Source organism: Symphalangus syndactylus, chromosome 13, assembly GCF_028878055.3.
Source record: "Symphalangus syndactylus isolate Jambi chromosome 13, NHGRI_mSymSyn1-v2.1_pri, whole genome shotgun sequence".
In the NCBI taxonomy this organism is placed as follows: domain Eukaryota; kingdom Metazoa; phylum Chordata; class Mammalia; order Primates; family Hylobatidae; genus Symphalangus; species Symphalangus syndactylus.
Genome location: NC_072435.2, coordinates 56,343,765 through 56,364,717, shown reverse-complemented (window position 1 = coordinate 56,364,717; position 20,953 = coordinate 56,343,765). Strand labels below are relative to the sequence as shown.

Genomic DNA, 20,953 nt, shown 5'->3' with positions numbered 1-20,953 from the left:
CTTGGGGGTTTCCAAATGAGTTATATGAAGAAACAGGCCCGAGGAGAAAGAAACACAACTGCTTACTGGTACTTACAGGCTTGAGCAACTCCATCAGCGAGACAAAAAGACAGGAAAAGAAAACCACAGGTGTCACACAGAGGAGGCTAGTGAGACACCTGGCCCCTGGCAACGAGCCAAGGTCCTTGTGCCCCTCTGTCCACATCATGACAGTTGTTATCACAGTCCCAAGTGAGGTTTGGGGATGCAGCAATGCGGGTCCCTGACTGGCCATCCTTAAGGAAAGGGTGCCTCTCCTCCAGGCTGCCTTGGCTATCTCACCAGAAATGACAGCACAGGGTTCCCCAGGCTTTGGACGCAGTGCAGCCAATGCAGGACCTCTGCTCAGTCAAGGGGGAGGGTCCCAGGATCACCAGGTCATCCCCGTGTCCTTAAGGAACTCAAAGCCTTCTTTGATGTTTAATCTTGAACTACCTCAAAGTTCCCTGAAACCCACAGGAGACTGACAGGATAACTGATGTTGTTCAATCAGTGGGTTCTAAGTAAGGGCATTTTAACACAACAGAAGACAAGACAGAACTTTTTAATACGAAAATAAAAGGGAATAGAATAGTCCAGGGTCATCCGGGCACAGTGGCTCACGCCTGTAATCCTAGCACTTTGGGAAGCCAAGGTGGGCAGATCACCTGAGGTCATGAGTTCGAGACCAGCCTGGCCAACATGGCAAAACCCCATCTCTACTAAAAATACAAAAATTAGCTGGACGAGGTGGCAGGTGCCTCTAATTCCAGCTACTCAGGAGGCTGAGGCAGCAGAATTGCTCGAACCCAGGAGGTGGAGGTTGCAGTGAGCCAAGATCACGTCATTGCACTCTAGCCTGGGTGACAGAGCCAGATTCCGTCTCCAATTAAAAAAAAAATTAAAAAAATAAGAAAAAGAAAGAAAGAAAGAAAGAAAGGAAGGAAGGAAGAAAGAAAGAAAAAAGACTATTCCAGGGTTAATTTGCCAGGTTATAATTTAAAATAATAAAAGAAAGAAATAAGCTGTGTGGATAATGTAAGGCCTTCTATTCCAAGGAAAATAACCACTGTGACAGCAAAACCTTTGGGTATTAGGGCTGAGGTTGCCCTGGGAGAGGGGTGTCAGTTAGGTGCATCAACAGCCATCCCCAACTCTGTGGGCTTGTGGAAGCTTTCAAAGCCTCACCCTTGAAATACTGGGTGGTGTCCTGTGGGGTAAGAAGCCCTGGCAGGCCATCAGCACGGCCTCTGGGAAGCTGGGAAGCCCACATGGCTGCAGAGTCCACGCCCTGGCTCCAACCCCCAAGGCCAACCAGTGGAAACAGCAGGACCTCCCCACCTCTGACCTGTCTCACACTTTGTCACTCTGGGAGCTCCAGGGAAGCTACAGTTACTTGGAATGTAAAACTGTTGAGGCCAATATGGTAAAAAGTATAAAAATGGCGTGAGGCTGGGAGCTGTGGTCATGCCTGCAATCCCAGCACTCTGAAAGGCAGAGAGGTAGGAGAATCATTTGAGGCCAGGACTTTGAGACCAGCCTGGGTAACATAGCAAGACCCTCATCCTAAAAAAAAAAAAAAAAAAAAAATATATATATATATATATATGTAAAAATCAGTTATGGTGGTGCATGCCTATGGTCCCAGCTACTTGGGAGGCTGAGGTGGGAGGATCACTTGAGCCCAGGAGGTCAAAGCTGCAGTGAGCTGTGACTGCACCACTGCACTCCAGTCTAAATGACAGCGGAAGACCTTGTCTCAAAACGAAAATTGGTATGTCAATATTTTATAGATTACACAAGTATAAAATCAAGGCAAACCACTCAGTTTCTCTGGCAGTGTTGCCTCAGAGAACTGGAAAGCAAGCAAAGACCAACCCAAAGAACATCAACAGCCCCAAAAGATCAACTGTATCTAATTCGATTTGTGACACTGTTCACTTCACCAAGAGAATCCAGAAGGCGAGGCAGAAAATGTCTACTTACACTGGAACAAAGCTTTAAACAGAAAAATGTGCCCAAGTGGATGGAAAAGAAAAAATTAACCTCAAACCCCTACAAGAGATATACTGTACATTTATTTTTTGATGAGAATACAGGTTTGAAATTAATAATAAAATGTGTAGATTTCTCTGTTTATAATTTTATTATAATGATTTCAATACACAATTCAGGGCAAGGAAAAAATTCTTACTTCACACAGCTATTCTTCTCATCATATTCTTTCTTCTCAGCCAATCTAAGAGGTTTCTCATTTGGCTTCTGACTTAAAGCACTAGAAATGAAAAAAAAAATTCATTAAAATTTGTGAACAGCAGCCTGGGCAACATAGCGAGTCCCCATCTCGACAAAAATAAAAAAATAAAAAACGCCGGGCACGGTGGTGTGCACCTATAGTCCCAGCAACTCGGGAGGCCAAGGTGGGAGGATCGCTTAAGCCCAAGAGTTGGACACTGCAGTGAGCTGTGATTGCGCCACTGCACTCCAGCCTGGGCAACAAGAGCAAGACCCTGTCTCTTAAAAAAAGTGAAAAATTGTGAAGCCCTTTACCCCAATCCTGAAAATATCTTTATTTTCTGGATTAAAAATTTAAGAAGCACCACTGAGGAACTGGTTTATCTACATAAGCACATTTCTGTAAGAACTGGAGCTTAGTCCTTTAAGTATAAAAGTCACTTCTGACACTTCTGGTGCTGGTGCTGGACAGGATGGAGTAGGCCCGCCACAGCCTCTCTCTCCTACTGATCACAACTAGAGATTCTGGATGAGGCCCAGCAGCAGGGGGGAGAAGTCAAACACCTGAAAAACAGAATCACCAGGACTTTCTTGTCTTTTTTCTCTCTGTGTCTCTCTGTGTTGACCTCAAGATGACTTTGTGACAGGTGCAGATGCCAGAATCTCCAGGACAGACTTCCTCTTTCAAGCCAGAGAAGCGGGAAGAGGCACCCTTTAAACCAGAAAGTGTGGGGAATCCCCATTGTTTTTCTTTTCTTTCCTCACTGGGCCCCAAGGTCAGCTCTGATCTTGGGGCTGCACCCAGCAACAGCAACAGCAGTGTGGTGACCTTAAACCCTGAGAGAAAACCTGCACCTGAAGCCAGAGGAACTGGGAGATGGGAGCTGTGGTCCAAAGACTGTGTGAGGAAAATCTCCATCTTTTTTCTCCCTTACTTGTTTTATTCTCAAGGTATCCCAATTCCACATTACTGCACACCAATGTCTCCAAGAGAAACTACTGGCCAGAGGAACACGGGGAAGGAGGCCCTAGAAATTGGTAACTGTGAGGGAAATTCTGAAAAGAAAGAGCTGGTTCATGAACCAACACAAGCCCCTGACTCGCCCCAAGCTAAGCAGATGCAGAACAGGCCCCAGGCAGCATCGAGGGCCCGGAGCCTGAGCTCACACGGCCACTGCCACCCACAGATCGCAAGGCAGAACATGAGGGCCGGACCTCATGGAGGTACCGACTGCCTGCTAAGACAAATGACACCAACCAACACTCTCTAGAGAATGTTAACAGAAACCAGAATCTCGCAACATAACATCAAAATATCCAGAGTGAGTCCAAAGTTACTCAGCACACATGGGCCCAGGAAAACCAGATTGACTGCCAAGGGAAACAACAATCAGCAGGCACCAACCTCTGGTGGCTCAGGGTGGCAATCATCGGACACTCACTTCACAAGAAGGCCAGCACTCCCGAGTGGAAACACACAAGTTCTCAGCAAAGAAATATAAACTTTTGAAAAAAAAAAAACAAGGAAATTTTAGAAATAAGAAATATAGGCCAGGCACAGTGGCTCACACCTGTAATCCTAATATTTTGGTAAGCCGAGGTAGGAGGATCACTTGGTCTCAGGAGTTGGAGACCAGCCAGGGCAACATAGCCAGACTCCCATCTCTACAAAAAATTAAAATGTTAGCCAGCTGTGGTGGTGTATGCCTGTAGTCCTAGCCACTTGGGAGGCTAGGGCAGGAGGATCACTTAAGCCCAGGAGTTTAAGGCTATGGTGAGTTATGATTGCTCCACTGCACTCGAGAGCCTGGGTAACAGAGCAAGACCCTGTCTCAAAAAAATATAGATATAATAAATAGAATACTCACAGGACGGGCTCAATAGCAGAATGTGGATGACAGAAGATAATGAATGTACAGACAGATCAGTAGAATCATTAATCTGCAGAATAGCATGATTGAAAGGCTGAAAAAATGAACAGAGCCTCAGGGACTTTTTGGACAATATCAAAATATCTGACATTTGTTTCATCAGAGTCTCTAAAAGGAGAGGAAAAAGAGATTGGCGCAGAAAAAATATTTGTAGACATAATGACTATTTGATGTAAGAAAGCTACAGATGAAGAACATTAATGAACCCCAAGCATAAGAAATATGGTAGCAATGACAGCAAGGTATATCATGATTTTTTTTTTTTTTTTTTGAGATGGAGTCTTGCTCTGTCGCCCAGGTGGGAGTGCAGTGGTGTGATCTCAGCTCACTGCAAACCCCGCCTCCCGGGTTCAAGCAATTATCATGTCTCTGCCTCCCGAGTAGCTGGGATTACAGGCACCCACCACCACGCCCGGCTAACTTTTTTGTATTTTTAGTAGAGATGGGGTTTCACCATGTTGGCCAGGCTGGTCTTGAACTCCTGACCTCAGGTGATCTGCCCACCTTGGCCTCCCAAAGTGCTAGGAATACAGGCGTGAGCCACCATGCCTGGCCAGTACATCACAATTAAATTGCTAAAACCAGTAATCAAGAGAAAATCTGAAAAGCCGTCAGAGGAAACGGCAGAGGCACAAAGGCACCGGTGACGGCAGAGGCGGTGCTGGGAACAATGCAAGAGAGAAGACAGTGGGGCAACATCTTTAAATAAAGTGCTGTCGACCTAGAATTCTACACCTAGCAAAGGTATCCTTTTCAAAATGAACCTAAAATGAATACTTTAAAAAAAAAAAAAAAAGCTGAAAGAGTTAATCAACAGCAGACCTGCAATGCAAGAAATATTAAAGGAAGCCCTTTAGGTGGAAGGAAAATAATACCAGATGGAAATATGGATCTACACAAAAAGTAAAGAACACCAATGCAACCACATAGGTAAAGAGAGAAGATATTTTTGTTGGTTAACTCTCTCTAGAATATAATTGACTATTTAAATAAAAGTGAGATAGAATCTAGCATTTATGATATATGTAAAAGTACAACATATGACAACCACAGCATAAAGTCCATGACACAAGGGGAAGTGTGAAAGTCTACCTATTTTGAGTTCTTAGACCATTCATGAAGTGGTACAACATTACATCCTTTCTGCAATTTCGTTAACGTCACTGACATGTATCTTGAAGAGGACAATGTACACACCCAGCCTCCGACACTCAGGAAACCATTTTTCTCTTTCTGCCCCAGGTAACCACTCACCCTGTGCTGCCATCTGGCCACGTGAGGCCATCCTTCTCATCAGGACCACTCCGTGCCAATCTTCAGACCTGCCTTACAGAGACAACTCTGTCCAACAAGGCAAAGAGGAGACAGACTCTAGGGCCACTATCAGTTTTCAGTCAATTTTGCTGTCAACCAGGTGTCACATTTTTCCTTTATGTTAATACATTTAACCAAAATTTCCTGGGCCACTCTTTGAAAATGGACTATTTTCCCATCATCAATCTTATACAACACTGTATAAGACAATATCACTCTTAAGTCTCGTTAATTACACTGATTATTATTATTATTATTATTCTAGAGATAGAGTCTCACTCTGTCAGCCAGGCTGGAGTGCAGTGGTACGATCATAGCTCACTGAAGCCTTGACCTCCTGGGCTTAAGCGATCCCCTCAGCTCAGCCTCCCCAATAGCTGGGACTACGGGCAGCCGCCACCACACCCAGTTTGAACTTTCAAATCATACCTTGCTTCTGGTACATGTGGATCAGCATATATGGTTATGCCTCTTTTTCTTGGCCAGTACGCTGAAGATTCAACACGCTGTAAAAGAAACATTTTTTTTCAGAAAGAATGTGTATGCTAAGCAATATAATATGCATTCTTTTGCAACCAAAATTCCATGGGAGTTATTCTCATGAACAACCATCCCAGACAGCTTTCATGCACACACAGAGATAGAGAGATAAAAAACTGGAAAGTTGGGTGATTATGCCAGTGCTATAACCACTACATTAAACGTACAAATGGCAGGCAGGTGGCATTCCAGATCATCAGTATTTAAAATGTTCTGCAATTACTTTCACCTGTCTTGTTAAAGGGACGGAGAGCAGATTAGACTTGCACTTCACTAGGACAATACCCTGGAATCCCAGATTTTCCCACCTTCGTTAAAAGGAGGATCAATATCCAATTTTGTAGAAAGGAAACTAGACCAAGAACAAGAGCTTGACATGAAGAAGCTGGAGCTACTTTCTCCTTTCAAAATAAGCAAACAAGCAAACTATATTTTCTCATGAAGGAAACTATCATGGCCAATGATTTTTTAATAGAAAACATATTTTTGATTTCAGATAGATTTCAAAAGAGAAAATTTGAAAATTAACACTATATGAACTTTGTATTTAAAGAACATTTAAAAAATACAACCTTATTTGTATCTTTTAAAGAGATGCAATGGTGTTTCTTTTCAGATTTGTTTTTAGGTGAATCTCTCAATGAATCCATATTACATTTTACAGCTTTGTCTGCAAAATAAAAATGGTAATAAGAAAGCTACACCAAAAAGTGATATTAATAGAAAAGAGGATAAAAAGGAATAAAAGCAAATACCACTATAAAAATCTTAATATGTGAAATTTTTATGGAATATGAATTTGTAGTAAACCTTACTTGAGAGGATTAAATTTTAAAATATTGTCTCACCTTTACTGTAAAAACAATTAAAATGTTGTAAAAATTCCCATACCAGCTGACTAATAATGGAACACAATAGTATTTTCCCAACTTGTCAGATGACATTTCCCTCAGAAGACCATGGCAACATCTCCCAACACACAGGCTCTTCTTACAACGCGACTCCGCCTCCTGCCAAGAGGTAGGCTCTATGTTCCTTTCCTGTGAACCTGGGTGGGCTCATAACCAACACAGAAGTGGTGTTGTGTGACTTCTAAAGCGACATTACCAAAAGGCCACATACTCAGGATCTGCCATCTTGGACGCTCATATTTGAGGCCCAGCCATGATGCTGTGGGGAAGCAGCCACATGGAAAGGCTGCCAGGGCATTTCGGACGGCAGTCCCAGCTAAGGTCTCAGCCAAAAGCCAGCATCAACTGCCAGAACGTGCCTGAGTCCTCAGATCACTACCCCCACTTAGTTACCGCCAGCCCTCATGTCTCCCTGTCTGAGGCCCTGGACAGTGTGGAACAAAGGCAAACCCTCCTGCTATGCCCATTCCGAATTCCTGACCACAGAACCCATCAGCATAATAAAATGGCTGTTGTTTTACCCGCCAATCATTAATGAGGGAAATACAGAGGCAATTCTAGAAAAGTGTCCTACTATTAATAAAAGAAACACAAATTGAAATGACAAGATACACCTTTCACTTATTAAATAAGTCACTGAAATAAGCAGCAGCCCTAGAAATGTGGAATGATATTATAAACTGCCCTAACCCTTCTTTAAAGTAATTTGGAACCCAAGTCTGCATGTCATATGGTCTTCTGGTTTGGAATTATATTATCAGGGTACAACCTTTTAGCCAAAAAGATAAACTCTGGAACTAGGAGTGGAGGTGGTAGTTGATATTCGCCAAGAGACAAATGTTCATACAAGACAAGCTCTCACACAAAAATCACTAAGTCCACAAAGTAGTTCAATGCCATGATAAAGAGAAAAAAAAAAAAAGGAGATTGGGAGAGAAATATCCACATCTGACGATATGAAGATAAAACATCTGTCTGAAAAGGACTTTCAAATGAACTTAATTAAAATATCCAAGAAATAAAAGAATAGTATTTATGAAACCAAACAGGCCAAGTGCAACAGCATGCCTGTAATCCCAGCACTTTGGGAGGCTGAGGTAGGTGGATCACTTGAGGTCAGGAGTTCAAGACCAGCCTGCTGAACATGGTGAAACCCTGTCTCTACTAAAAATATGAAAGTTATCCAGGCGTGGTGATGCACACCTGTAGTCCCAGCTACCTGGGAGGCTGAGGCAGAAGAATCACTTGAACCTGGGAAGCAGAGGTTGCAGTGAACTGAGACTGCACCACTGCACTCCAGCCTGGGTGACAGAGTGAGACTCCATCTCAAAAAATATAAATAAATAAATAAATAAATAGCCTAGCACTCCCTCCCCTTTCTCTCTTCCCCTCTTGCCAGGTGACATGCAGCTCCTGTTCCCCTTCTGCCATGATTGGAAGCTTCCTGAGGCCTCACCATAAGCAGATGCCAGCTCTATGCTTCTTACACAGCTTGCACAACTGTGAGCCAAATAAACCTCTTTTCTTGCTAAATTATTCAGTCTCAGGTATTCCTTTACAGCAACGTGAACAAAGACACCCCCCTACTAAAAGAACTACAAAGTATATATTTGGGGAATGAGGATAATAAATCAGTAGTACAATAATATTAATTATATAATCAACATCTACTTAGTACTTATATCAAGAACTATTCTAAATGCTTTATATGAATTAACTGATTCAATTCTATGTGATAGGTACCATGTACTTTATTGAATTCCATGTGATTTCTCTATGGGCACAATTATTTCCCCCTTTTCAGATTAAGAAAAGCAAGCACAGAAAGGTGAAATAACTTGCCCATGTTTATTCAGCTAATAAAGAACAGATCTGGGATTCGAACCCAAGCAATTCCACTCCAAAGAACTTAAAGAAAAACTGGGTGCAAAATGTATTTACAAAACAACAGGTTAAATTAAAATTTTAGAAAATAGAACAGAAATGAAAAGAGGAGTTTAGAAAAGAAAATGTGTCGTTCTTGATGTGAGGACAGACAATGATTACCTTGAAACTTCATTAGAAAGTATAAGTATATATAAAATTTAAGGCTCAGAGAAATGAAATACAATATATATAAGAGTAAAAAGGAAGGGGGGAAAATGGTCAATTCAAGAGGAGGCAGAAAATAACAAAATAGAAAGAAAAATTATGGTCAATAGAAAACACAAAATGAGGCCAGGCGTGGTGGCTCACGCCTGTAATCCCAACACTTTGGGAGCCCAAGGCAGGTGGATCACTTGAGGTCAGGAGTTCAAGACCAGCCCGGCCAACATGGTGAAACCCTGACTCTACTAAAAATACAAAAATTAGCTGGGCGTGGTGACACATGCCTTTAATCCCAGCTACTTGGGAGGCTGAGGTGGGAGAATTGCTTAAAACTGGGAGGCAGAGGATGCAGTCAGCCATGATCTCACTGCCTGCAGTGAGCCACTGCACTCCAGCCTGGGTGATAGAGCGAGACTCTGTCTCAAACAAACAAACAAACAAAAAGAAAACCACACACACCCACAAAATGAGATGATGAAAAGACGTCCAAATATATATTAAATCACAACAAGGCTGGGCACAGTGGCTCATACCTGTAATCCCAACACTTTGGGAGGCTGAGGCGGGTGGGTCATCTGAGGTCGGGAGTTCGAGACCAGCCTGACCAACATGGACAAACCCCGACTCTACTAAAAATACAAAATTAGACAGGCATGGTGGCACATGCCTGTAATCCCAGCTACTCGGGAGGCTGAGGCAGGAGAATCAGTTGAATCCGGGAGGTGGAGGTTGTGGTGAGCTGAGATCGTGCCATTGCACTCTAGCCTGCGCAATGAGAGCAAAACTTCTGTCTCAAAAAAAAAAAAAATCACAATAAATGTATGTGACTTGTTAAAGAATCGTAAGTGGCACTCATAATAAGGGAAATGCAAATGGAAACTCATCTAAGATACTATCTCTCACTGCAAAATGAAAAAGATCCAAAAACTTGAAAACTCTCTGTTGGTGAGGCTGTGGGCAAACAGGCAGTCTCCTAGATTCCCATGAGACTCCCAGATGATACAGGACCCACAGCACCTGGCAACAGAGATAAAACCATTCTTTGACCAGAAACCCTTCTTCCAGGAATCTACCTTGAAGATGCAGCTCCACAAATACAAAATAATACGTAGTGGGAAAACTGGATGCCCACATGGTAAAAACAAAACCAAATCCTGACCCTTACCTCACATCACTAACTTGAAATGGATCCTAGAATTAAATGTAAAAGCCAAAAGTAGAAAACAGAGAGAATGCAAAGATTTCTTAAATAGGACATAAAATCCTAAAAGAAAAAGAAGTGATTAGCTAGACTTTTATCAAAAATCAAAAACTTCTCCTCTGAAAAATACCATTAAGAAAATGAAAAGCCACAGCCTAGAAGGAAATTTATCTATAATACAAATGACATCTCCAGAATATATTTTAAAAACTCAGCCAGGCACAGTGGCTTGCGCCTATAATCCCAGCACTTCAGGAGGCCGAGGCAGGAGGACTGTTTGAGGCCAGGAGTTTGAGACCAGCCTGGCCAGCATAGGGAGATTCTGTCTCCATAAAAACTAAAAAATAAAAACTCTCAAAGCTTATTATAAGAAAATATGTAAACAGGAATTTCACAAAGGAGAACAGACAAACTGTCAACAGGAACATGAAAACATGTGCAGTGTCATAAGTAACGAGGAAAGCGATCTGCAATCCAGAAGGCCACCTCTGCCATTGCAATGAGAGTAACAGAGCTCAAGAGCTGAGAAACAGCTCCCACATATCCTGCCCTTAGGGCATGGATGCGCTCCATCCAAGCAAAGTAAACCAAAGAAAGGCCTCAGTGCGCAGTGGCTCACGCCTGTAATCCCAGCACTTCGGAAGGCTGAGGCAGGCAGATCAGATCACCTGAGGTCAGGAGTTTGAGACCAGCTTGACCAACATAATGAAAACCTGTCTCTAAATAAAATTTGAAAATTAGCCAGGCATGGTGGTGTGTGCCTAGTCCCTGCAACTCAGGAGGCTGAGGTGTTTGAGGCTGCAGTGAGCCATGATCGCACCACTGCACTCCAGCTTGGGCAACAGTGCAACACCGTCTCTGAAAAGAAAAAAAAAAAGAGAGAATAAAGACCACCAGAAATGATAAATATGAAGGTAAATATAAAAACATATATTCTTATCTTAAAAATCTCTTTAAAAGAGGATTAAAATTTAAAGGGACACACAAAATCTGTGGTCTCTGTGCTGGGGAGTGTGGCAGGGTCTGTTGGTTATCCTGGAATATCATTCAGTCCTTGCTCCAGATCAGGGTCAGCAAACTCCTTCTGCAAAGGGCCAGCTGGTAAATACTGCAGGCTTTGTGGGACAGGTGGCCTAGGGCGCGACCACTCAACTCAGCTGCAATAGTGCAAAAGCAGCTGTATACAATATGTAAGCAAATGAGTCTGGCTATGTTCAGTAAAACTTTATTTGTAACTACTGAGATTTCAATTTCATATAATTTTAATGTGTCACAAAATATTCTTTCTCTTTTGATTTTTTCAACTATTTAAAAATGGAAAAATCATTTTTAGCTTACAGGTTGTACAAAAATAGGTGGCAGACCAGATTTGGCCCATGGCTGCAGTTTTCTAACTCTGAGGTAACAGAACCCCTCATTTTTAGTGGGAGCCTGGCAATCCAAAAGGACAACCTCTCCCAGATCTTCATCCCCCACTAAGCATGGCTGCACAAGAACATTCTGACCAAAGAAATGAAGAGAAAGCACCATGTGCAACCTCTGAGTTGTACTCCCTTCACCTCTTCCCCCTGCCCCCCAGCTAGCTGGAAGGGAGATACAGTGATAAATCATTTTGGAATAGGAGGATGGCGGCAAAACCCTTCAGGATGGCAAGGCCAACAAGACAGGAAGAGCACAGACTCTGATGACCTGCCTGCATGCTTATGACATGTTAGAAAATTCAACTTCTTTCTTCTTTCAAAGAAAGAAAGAATTGACTACTTAATAAAAAATGATGAAGTATTGTGGGGTTTCTAATATATGTAGAATTAAAATGCATAACAACAGTCTGGGCACAGTGGCTCATGCCTGTAATCCCAGCACTTTGGGAGGCTGAGCCAGGTGGATCATCTGAGGTCAGGTGTTCCAGACCAGCCTGACCAACATGGTGAGACCCCATCTCTACTAAAAATACAAAAATTAGCCAGGCGTAGTGGTGCACACCTGTAGTCCCAGCTACTCAGGAGGCTGAGGCAGGAGAATCGCTTGAACCCAGGAGGTGGAGGCTGCAGTGAGCTGAGATGGCGCCACTGCACTACAGCCTGGGCGACAAGAGCAAAACTCTGTCTCAAAAATAAATAAATAAATAAATAAAATGCATGACAATTGCACAAAGGCCAGGAGGGAGGAAATGGAAGGAGACTGCTGTTAAGTTCCTCATTCTATCCATGAAGTGCCTAATACTGTTTGAAGGTAGACTACGAGAAGTAAAGATGTTTACTCTAACCTCTAAAGCAACCACTAAACATACAAAACAAAAAATTATAGCTGACCAGGCATGGTGGCTCGTGCCTGTAATCCCAGCACTTTGGGAGGCTGAGGCCAGCAGATCACTTAAGGTCAGGAGTTCAAGACCAGCCTGGCCAACATAGTGAAACCCCATCTCTACTAAAAATACAAAAACTAGCCAGGTGTGGTGGCGCATGCTTGTAGTCCCAGCTACTCGGGAGGCTAAGGCAGGAGAATCACTAGAACCCAGGAGGCAGAGGGTGCAGTGAGCCAAGATTGCACCACCGCACTCCAGCCTGAAAGACAGAGTGAGACTCTGTCTCAAAAAAAAAAAAAATTATAGCTAATAAGCTAACAAAGGAATTAAAATGGAACATAAAAGGTGCTTAATCCAAAAGAAAGCAAAAAAAATAGGGTAAAGGGAACAAAAACCAGATGAGACAAACAGAAAACTAATAGCAAGATGCTAGATTAAGAGCCAACAACATCAATACATTGCATTAAATTAGAAAGAATAAGACCTACTATGTGATAGCACAACAGGGTGACTGTAAGTCTTAAATAAAAGATGTAACTGGATTGTTTGTAATGCAAAAGATAAAGCTTCAGAGAATGAATATCCCATTCTCCATGATGTGCTTATTTCACATTGCATACCTGTATCAAAATATCTCATGTACCCCATAAATATATATACCTACTATGTGCCCACAAAAATTTTTGACAAAAAATTTTAAATAAATTGCATTAAATAGAAATGATTTAAATACTCCAATTAAAAGACAGAGATTGACAGATTGGACACAACTATATGCTCCCTACAAGAACTCCCCTTCAAATATAAAGGCACAAATAGGTTAAAACTAAAAGGACAAAAAAAGATACACTATGCTAATATTAATCAAAATAAATCTAGATAAGCTATATTAATATTAAGGTAGATTTCAGAGCAAAGAATACTATCTGGGATAAAGAGAGCCATTTAACAATGACTGAGGAATCAATTCATCATGAGGACATAAAAATTCTTTTTTTTTTTCAGCTGCTCTGTTGTTTTTTTTTTTTATATATACTTTAAGTTTTAGAGTACATGTGCCCAACGTGCAGGTTTGTTACATACGTATACATGTGCCATGTTGGTGTGCTGCACCCATTAACTCATCATTTAACATTAGGTATATCTCCTAATGCTATCCTTCTCCCCTCCCCCACCCCACAACAGGCCCCAGTGTGTGATGTTCCCCTTCCTGTGTCCAAGAGTTCTCATTGTTCAATTCCCACCTATGAGTGAGAACATGCAGTGTTTGGTTTTTTGTCCTTGCGATAGTTTGCTGAGAATGATGGTTTCCAGCTTCATCCATGACCCTACAAAGGACATGAACTCATCATGTTTTATGGCTGCATAGTATTCCATGGTGTATATGTGCCACGTTTTCTTAATTCAGTCTACCAGTCTATCATTGTTGGACATTTGGGTTGGTTCCAAGTCCAATTGGTCTTTGCCATTGTGAATAGTGCCACAATAAACATACGTGTGCATGTGTCTTTATAGCAGCATGATTTATAATCCTTTGGGTATATACCCAGTAATGAGATGGCTGGGTCAAATGGTATTTCTAGTTCTAGATCCCTGGGGAATTGCCACACTGACTTCCACAATGGTTGAACTAGTTTACAGTCCCACCAACAGTGTAAAAGTGTTCCTATTTCTCCACATCCTCTCCAGCACCTGTTGTTTCCTGACTTTTTAATGACGGCCATTCTAACTGGTGTGAGATGGTATCTCATTGTGGTTTTGATTTGCATTTCTCTGACGGCCAGTGATGAGCATTTTTTCATATGTCTTTTGGCTGCATAAATGTCTTCTTTTGAGAAGTGTCTGTTCATATCCTTCACCCACTTGTTAACGGGGTTGTTTTTTTCTTGTAAATTTGAGTTCATTGTAGATTCTGGATATTAGCCCTTTGTCAGACGAGTAGATTGCAAAAATTTTCTCCCATTCTGTAGGTTGCCTGTTCACTCTGATGGTAGTTTCTTTTACTGTGCAGAAGCTCTTTAGTTTAATTAGATCCCATTTGTCAATTTTGGCTTTTGTTGCCATTGCTTTTGGTGTTTTAGACATGAAGTCCTAGACCATGCCTAGAGGACATAAAAATTCTAAGCCTTTATGCACCTAAATAACAGACCTTCAAAATACATGAAGAAAAATCTGACAGAACTGGAAAGAGAAAACAAAACAATTATAGTTGGCTATTTCAAAACCTCTTTCTCAATAATTGCCAGAACAGTTAATGGAAAATCAGTAAAGATAAAGAAGATTTGAACAATGCTATCAACCAGTATGACCTAATTAAGATTTCTATAACATTCTACCCAACAACAGCAAAGCACCTATTCTTCTAAGGTGTACACAGAATATTTTCCAAGAGAGATCATACCTGAATCATAATAGGAGTCTCAAAAGATATTAAAAGATTCAAATCACACAGATATAGGGTTCCATAAATGAGAATCTGGAACAACTTAAGGAGTCAATGAAGATGGACAATACAGCCAGGCATGGTGGCTCATGCCTGTAATCCCAGCACTTTAGGAGGCTGAGACGGGCAGATCACGAAGTCAGGAGATCTAGACCATCGTGGCTAACACGGTGAAACCCCGTCTCTACTAAAAATACAAAAAATTAGCCAGGTGTGGTGGCAGGCGCCTGTAGTCCCAGGTACTTGGGATGCTGAGGCAGGAGAATGGTGTGAACCTGGGAGGCGGAGCTTGCAGTGAGCTGAGATTGTGCCACTGCAGTCCAGCCTGGGCAACAGAGTGAGACTCCGTCTCAAAAAAAAAAAAAAAAAGATGGACAAGTATAAAAAGAAAAGCAATTAGAATCTCCAAGATTTGTCAATCTTACATTTTAAAATTTAGTGTAATTTCCAGTTTCCAGTCGAGCATGTAAAAAGCTTGATGGTTATCACTTTATCGTAACAACAAGTAAGAAGCTGAACACACTGAAAAATCAGGAACTCTTCCTAGGTCCATCAAAGTGAGGTCACAGGGCAAACTGCTGCCCCAGCACTGGAGAGACTGACAGGTGGACAGAGAGACTCAGAACGGACAGGGGCAGAAACCCAGAAGAAGAAACTTCTATGGGAACAGGAGTGAGGAGGGAAACCTGAACTGTAACTGACAATTTGCTGGACGGTCAGCATGGACACCTCTGTTAGTTAAAACTCCGGGGTCGGGGGCTGGGTGCCACACTTCTGTGAGTTCTACCTCCTGGAGCTCTAGCAGTTCTCACAGTGAATACCACAGGAAAATCACCTTGTGCTTCGACAAGAAGAGGGGAAAAGTAACTACTTGGAAATATAAAGGGAGTGCTGTTTCTTCCCAAAAGGGCCTGACCTCAGGAGAAACTACTGAACCAGAGCCTAAACTACTGGAGTTTATCAGAACCTACCTAACCTAGAGGAAGGGAAATACAGCCCGATTTAGCCTTCTGATGGGGGAGGAAAATAACACAACTCAGCCCCTTCCAGCCATCCTGTCCCACATAAGGTGGGAGGTGAGGGATGCTGAAGGGCACCTGAGAAGCATGCAGCCCAAAGGTACAGGCTCCCTAAAAGACTAAGTCTAATCACAAGGCTCTAGACATTTATTTCCCTCTCTCCACCCCTCCTACCATTTATATGGTATCAAAATGCCCAATTAAAATCACAAGTGGTAGAAAAAGAGCTGACGTCAAATGAGGAACAAAAAAACAAGGGCAATAAATCAAATACAGTAATAAACATGGCAGACAGTAATCCAACTCCAGTCACGTGCTGTATGCCGACCTTCCGTCAGCAATAGACCACATATACGATGGTGGTCTCATAAGATTTTAATGAAGACGAAAAATTCCTATTGCCTAGCAACCTCATAGCATAATCACCATCTTTTCTATGTTTAAATTGGTTTAGATAACACAAATAGTTACTATTGTGTTACAGCTGCCTACAGCATTCAATACAGTAACATGCTGTACAGGTTTGTGGCCTAGGAGCCATAGGCTATACCATATTGCCTCTGTGTGTAGTAGGCTGCACCACATAGGTTGGGTAAATACACCCTATGATGTTTGCACACCAAAATCACCTAATGACGTGTTTCTCAGAACATAGTCCATCAGTAAGCAACACATGACTGTATATAAATAATCACTTTAAACGCAATGGTCCTGTGAAAGTTAATTATACAAACTAGGTCATTCTTTCATTTCCAACTAAATCAGAGTCGAGAGGCCAGAGGAAAAGTACTCGAGGCACAGAGCACCTTCTTGGCCCCGCTGTTGAGGTGCACTGCGAGAATCCCAACACCAGTTTTACCTGGTAGCTGCTGAAATAACCTGCCACGACTTTAAGACTAGTTTTACCTACCGCCATTACCTACCAATCAGAGCTTGCCAGCTTCCAAAAGCTTCTCTAGTGTCAATGAACTTCCTTTCAAAACAATATGTAAGATTTCTCTAATAAAACTTCCAACCTTCTCTTTTCAACAAATGGTGCTGGAACAACTCAACATCCACATGCAGAAAAATGACTCTAGACACAGACCTTACAACCTTCACAAAAATCAACTCAAATGGATCTAAATGAAAAATGCAAAATACAACACTCCTAGAAAATAACATAGGAGAAAACCTAGATGACCCTGAGTATGGCGATGGCTTTTTAGAGACAACACCAAAGGCACAATCCATGAAAGAAGCAACTGATCAGCTGGACTTCATTAAAACTAAACATTTCTGCTCTGTGAAAGATATTGTCAAGAGAATGAGAGACAAGCCACACACTGGGAGGAAATGTTTGCAACGGACACATATAAAAAAAGGTTGTTATCCAAAATGTGCAAAAGACTCTTAAAACTCAACAATAAGAGAACAAAAAAGTCAATTTAAAATAGGCAAATCCTTGCCAGATGAGGTGGGTGGCTCATGCCTGTAATCCTAGCACTTTGGGAGGCCGAGGCAGGCGGATCATTTGAGGTGGGTGGCTCACTTGAGCTCAGGAGTTCGAGACCAGCCTGGCCAACATGGTGAAACCCCGTCTCTACTAAAAATACAAAAATTTCATGCTGCTATAAAGACACATGCACACGTATGTTTATTGCGGCACTATTCATAATAGCAAAGAGTTGGAACCAACCCAAATGTCCAACAACGATAGACTGGATTAAGAAAATGTGGCACATATACACCATGGAATACTATGCAGCCATAAAAAATGATGAGTTCATGTCCTTTGTAGGGACATGGATGAAACTGGAAAACATCATTCTCAGTAAACTATCCCAAGGACAAAAAACCAAACACCGCATGTTCTCACTCATAGGTGGGAATTGAACAATGAGAACTCTTGGACACAGGAAGGGGAACGTCACACTCCGGGGACTGTTGTGGGGTTGGGGGATGGGGGAGGGACAGCATTAGGAGATATACCTAATGCTAAATGACGAGTTAATGGGTACAGGAAATCAACATGGCACATGGATACATATGTAACAAACCTGCACATTGTGCAAATGTACCCTAAAACCTAAAGTATAATAATAAAAATAAAATAAAATAAAAAAATAAAAATAAAAATACAAAAATTAGCCAGGCATGGTGGCAGGCACCTGTAATCCCAGCTACTCAGGGGGCTGAGGCAGGAGGCTTGAACCTGGGAGGCAGAGGTTGCCATGAGTTGAGATCACACCACTGCACTCCAGCCTGGGTGACAGCACAAGACTTCCTCTCTAAATAAATAAATAAACAAATAAATAACGAAATCCTGAAGAGACATCTCATCTGAGAAGATATACCAACAGCAACTAAGCATATGAAAAGATGCTCACATCCGATGTCATTAGAGAAATGCAAATTAAAATAATGATATTCCACTACACCCCTATTAGAATGACCAAAATCCAGAACACGTTCTACAAAATAACAGGTCTGTAATCTTCCAAAGTGCAAGGTCATAAAAATCAAGGAGACCCAGGAAATGTTCCAGAGGAAAGACTAAAGAAACGTGTTCTCGGCCAGGCGTGGTGGCTCACGCCTGTAATGCCAGCACTTTGGGAGGCTGAGGCGGGCGGATCACGAGGTCAGGAGATTGAGACCATCTGGCTAACACGGTGAAACCCCGTCTCTACTAAAAATACAAAAAAAAAAAAAGTAATAATGATTAGCCGGGCTTGGTGGTGGGCGCCTGTTGTCCCAGCTACTCAGGAGGCTGAGGCAGGAGAATGGTGTGAACCTGGGAGGCGGAGCTTGCAGTGAGCTGAGATGTACCACTGCACTCCAGCCTGGGCAACAGAGCAAGACTCCGTCTCAAAAAAAAAAAAAAAAGAAGAAAAAGAAACGTGTTCTCTAAATGCAACAAGTGATGCTGAACGACATCTCTTTGATAATCAGCAAAACCTGAATGGTGCCTGGGAGTTATATGATCACAATATATCAGTGTTAATCTTCACACTCTCATCATTGTATTGTGGTTATTTTTGAGAATGTCCTTCTTTCTAGGAAAAACTCAAGTATTGGGGAATCAGGTTAGCAATTTATTCTCAAATGGTTTGGGAAAAAAGTTCTTTGTAATACTCTCCAACTTTTCTGTAAGTTTGTGATTATTGTAAAATAAAAAATTTATTGAGAAGATGGATGTAAACTCTATGGAAGCAGAGACTTTGTTTCCTTCCTAGGAATCCCTAGAAAAGCACCTGACAGTGAGGGCTTCATAAATATCTGATGAATGAATGAATGTGCGTTAGGGGCACGAGTGAATCTGCCCTAGAAATCGATACAATGTCTAAAGTGAAGAAGCCTAGTAATAGTAAAATATACGTAATTATTTGAAAATCTGGAGATAACTACCAAAATAAACAACTTTAAAAAGTGAGTTTATCTCTAGGGGACATCCTGGGGTAAGAAGAGGTTGCAAATTATTTTTCACTGTAGCCCTTCTGTAATATGTAAGTGTTTAATCAAGTATTAGCAAAGCAAGTATTAGCAAAGTATTATACTTTGATTCTCAAAAATATTAGACAACTTCAAAGAGAAACACCAAAAACTAACTGAAATATAACTGAAGTACCTTCTCACAATAATTAAAGGAAAGGGAAATCTATACTTAGAAAAGTAACATCTAATAATTCTGTTTTTTACATGCCAATTCAGTTACACCTCACATTATCTTTTTTGTTGTTGTTGTTCACCATAATCTTTTCCTTTTCAAAGATAAGCATAGTTCATTCCAGTACTGACTGTAATAAACAGGAAACAATTTCTGCCCAGCAAGTTGGGACTCCTGAAAGTAATTTTGACATACCATGCAATGGAAAGCCACGCAATAATTAAACACGATGATGTAGTGCCTGGTATTTTTATTCCTCCAATGGGAAAAGAATATAAACAGAAAGAATACATGCCCATCAACAACGGGTGCTACCTTCTGCTGTAATTCTCACCTGGGGACCTACAAGAGGCATTATCAGAATCTGGGGCAGGGGCCACACGCACTGAGGCTGCCACAGGCCAGGCGCTGAGCCAAGCACGCTGCACGATGGCCCAGTTCAGCAACTCCCAGGGGGATGGGGGCAACACCCCATGTCCCAGAGAAGGAAGTGGCCTGACACCCTGGCAGTCTCACATCAGAATCTATGTCCTTAAACACATTATACCGGATATATTTGACCTAGAAAGGGAATTCAGCCATATACTAAGTAAAATACATTACAAAGAGGTATGTGTAGTAGGACCCCATTTCTGTGAAATAAAGATTTTATAAATACCCTCTGGAAAACTTTGGAAAGAAAGGCATTATTTTATCCCTCCCCTCCCCTCCCCTCCCCTTTGGAAAGAAAGGCATTATTTTACCCCTCCCCTCCCCTCCCCTCCCCAAAGGCATTATTCCTCCCCTCCCCTCCCCTCTCCCCTCCCCTGCCCTCTCCTCTCTTCTCCTCTTCTTTTCTATTTTATTTTTCAGCCAGAGTCTCACTCGCCCAGGCTGGAGTGCAGTGGCACAATCTTGGTTCACTGAAACCTCTGCCTCCTGGGTTCAAGTGATTCTCCTGCCGCAGCCTCCTTTGAGGCCAGGAGGTTGAGGCTGCAGTGAGCTGTGATCACACTACTGAAATCAAGCCTGGGCAACAGAGCAAGACCCTGTCTCAAAAAAAAAAAAAAAATTCCCAGACTGAGACATGCTAGAACTCCAGGGGCCTTCTAGTCTGCCCCTACCTCCCCTCCGTGTACAGATGGGCAGTTGCAGGCTCTTGGAAGGTCGAGGCTCCCACCAAGCCAGTGGTAGGCCCAGGATTAGAACACATGTCTCCTGGCTTCTAGCCCCGAACTTGTTCTCTCTACACTGTGTTGCCACCCTTACCTTCAATGCAAAAGAGTCTACGGGGTTCACTCCTCCTTTTTACATCCCAGTTTC

The 20,953-nt window shown here is 42.1% G+C and overlaps 1 protein-coding gene across 3 annotated transcripts in view; it reads right to left on the bottom strand.

Annotated features, from left to right (window-relative positions):
- Window positions 1–20,953, bottom strand: part of TDRD12 (tudor domain containing 12) — a 108,328-nt gene that overhangs the window by 52,450 nt on the left and 34,925 nt on the right. For all 3 annotated transcript variants that reach the window (XM_055237095.2, XM_055237093.2, XM_063614049.1), the window contains 3 exons: window positions 6,611–6,708; window positions 5,928–6,004; window positions 2,213–2,293 (listed from right to left, as the gene is read on the bottom strand). In XM_055237095.2, the coding sequence (XP_055093070.1) occupies window positions 2,213–2,293; window positions 5,928–6,004; window positions 6,611–6,708 (256 nt within the window). The remainder of the gene's footprint in view (window positions 1–2,212; window positions 2,294–5,927; window positions 6,005–6,610; window positions 6,709–20,953) is intronic.